The sequence below is a fragment of the Cryptomeria japonica genome, chromosome 3 (genome assembly GCF_030272615.1).
Source record: "Cryptomeria japonica chromosome 3, Sugi_1.0, whole genome shotgun sequence".
In the NCBI taxonomy this organism is placed as follows: domain Eukaryota; kingdom Viridiplantae; phylum Streptophyta; class Pinopsida; order Cupressales; family Cupressaceae; genus Cryptomeria; species Cryptomeria japonica.
In genome coordinates this window covers 570,700,064-570,702,602 of record NC_081407.1, presented here as the reverse complement: position 1 = coordinate 570,702,602, position 2,539 = coordinate 570,700,064, and the positions used below count along the sequence as shown (strand labels likewise).

The 2,539-nt window shown below is 29.8% G+C and overlaps 1 protein-coding gene across 1 annotated transcript; it reads left to right on the top strand.

Moving 5' to 3' along the window:
- Window positions 1–599: 599 nt before the first annotated feature.
- LOC131075699 (uncharacterized) lies at window positions 600–1,064 on the top strand. The gene has a single exon (XM_058012572.1). The coding sequence runs from the start codon at window positions 600–602 to the stop codon at window positions 1,062–1,064; it is 465 nt and encodes a 154-aa protein (XP_057868555.1).
- Window positions 1,065–2,539: the final 1,475 nt, after the last annotated feature.

Sequence of the window (2,539 nt, the reverse complement as noted above, 5' to 3'; positions counted from 1 at the left end):
TATATTCATTGTTGAACTTGATCATTCTTATTTAAATTGATTATTAATTTCAATTAATAAAATAATATCTAATACTTCTTGATTGTATTTATAAAAATAAGAAAAGAGAACATAAGTTAATGAAATTTTTATCTATTTTTGATATTGAATGATTCAGAATGAGTCTAATAATCAAATTTTGTGGAAAAATTCCAACGAAAATCTCGTACTCTTCTATCCACTAACAAAGTCATCTTATAGAGAGACGAAAACCTTCCATTAAAAAACCACGAAGTGATGCGAGATATTTGTTTAAGACGTCTAGAATGGCAGGTGAGAGAAGTTTGTTTTGAAATCATCTCCAACCAATTATACATTGACTCTGCCTACTCACTGAATTCGTCAAAGACTCTGAAATGCACAATCCGGCTGAGTAAAACACATAGAGGTTTCCAAATATAAAACCACGTCAACTAACAGAGTAAGAACAATGACTCCAGCTTGGAACTCGTCAAGCTCTTGAAATGCTCAACCAAAACAACATTATTTATATTCCTTGCACACAAATTCTGCTCACTTATCTCTCATTCGGATTATACAGAGCAAAGAAATTCAGCGGAATGGGCAGTTATTTGTCGTGCGCTTCATCCATTCTGCCGTCCGACACTGTTAAAGTTGTTTTGGTAGATGGAAGCGTTAAAGAGTTTGAGAGAGGAGCAAAAGTTGCAGAAGTGATGCTGGAAAATCCTCACCATTTTGTGTGCAACAGGAATTGTTTAGAGGTGGGCCGTCGCATCGAACCGCTGTCAGCAGACTACGATTTACAAGTGAAAGAAAGATATGTTGTGTTTCCCATCTCCAAATTACGCTCTGCGCTTTCGCCTTCGGATATGGTCTCATCTACAAACAAAACTTCTCACAACTTGTCGCCAAACAATAAAATTTGTCATTCCGACAAAATAGAGGAGTTTTCAGTGCAACCGAAGATGAATTTGGAGGAGTTTGAGGAGGTTAAATGCAGATTATACAGGGTTTCGTGGAAGCCAAAGTTAGAGAGCATAAGGGAATTCCATGTCAGGGGATAACTTGAAGATTTTAAAAATTATACGCATGGTTTTAGAATCTCTTTATAATTTATTCAAATAGTATGAGTTAAAAGACTAGGGCAGGTGTAAAAGAGTTTGGAAAGTTTATGTTTCTATTTATATATTTATGTTTATGTTTTTATTTAGTTGTTTGAGTGTGTTTTTGTTTAAATTTGAGTAATAAAATGTTTCTATATACATTTATAATTCTGAAAAAGGAATAATGTAGAATCTCTTTTTCTATTTTAGAGGTACATTTATGGTTTAGGAATTGAAAATAGGTTGTGGAAAAAAGAAGAGGTTAGAAATAAAGTAGAAGTGTATGTTGTCAAAAATGCTATATGGCTTCACAAGTTCTTTTACTTTTCTTCTTTTTTTTTTAACATTTGCCTTCATTTTTTTTTCCCTCCAATTGTTAACTTATATATTATTATTAATATCATTAATACAAATTTAAGATGACTACTTAAAAATAAGAAAATAATATATATTCATGGAGCCACCAATTCCACAAATAACACTTTAAAAAGTTGAACAGTGATTGCTAGCAAAAATAAACTAAATAGATGCATTAGACCTTGTCCTTAAAGAAAAATAAACCTCTATATAAATATCTAAGTTAAATAAAAAAGTTGAAGTGATTAAGAAAATATTAGATTTAGAGAGTTAGGCCAAGAATAATAATTATGTAATTACTTATAAAATTTAAATAATTAAATGTAATATTTAATTGAAATTTTTTTAAAAAAAGGTAAAAATATAGATAATTGATTTGTTTATCCTAAAATTTTAGGGTTTGATTTGAAAAATACCTTATAATGTGTAAATTAGTTGTGTTCTACTCTAATTTAGATTCACATTTGTAAAACTAATATCTACAAATATGACATACAAAATTGGATGTGTACATATGTAAAAGATTAGCTAAACAATTATAATAAAAGCATACAATGATATAAACATTATAAAAAATAATTAAACATGGTCATTGGATAATGCATGTAAGGACATAAGGAATATGTAACATGCATTATTTATAAATTTAGGTCAAATGCCCATTAATTTGAGTCATGGTGTTCATGTATGGCTGGAGTATTGGCTTAAAACTGTTAGGTGGAATTCAACACTTCTTGATCGATTTTATTGTAGCAAAGGTGTTTGTGTTATTGAATAAAAATGGTTAGAGATGGAAAGGGACATCCCTAGGAGCCTTGAGGAAAGATTAGAAGTGTTAGGATAAGCTTAAAATTTTATTTTTTTTTAAAATCACTAATTACCATATTTAAAGTGAAAATACAATTCAATGTGACAAGTTCATTAATTGCCTTGAAAAATTGCCATCCACCTAGAATATAAAATTGGAAAGCAATCACAATGAGGTCAGAAAATGGAATCTAAAAAAGTCTTTTTTTGCAACCGATCTTTACTTCTAAATATTTTTTGGCAAAATTCATAGTGGTAAATCTTGAGCAACA

Excerpts from the sequence above, each read along its gene's own strand:
- LOC131075699 (XM_058012572.1), top strand. The coding sequence starts at position 600 with ATGGGCAGTTATTTGTCGTGCGCTTCATCCATTCTGCCGTCCGACACT.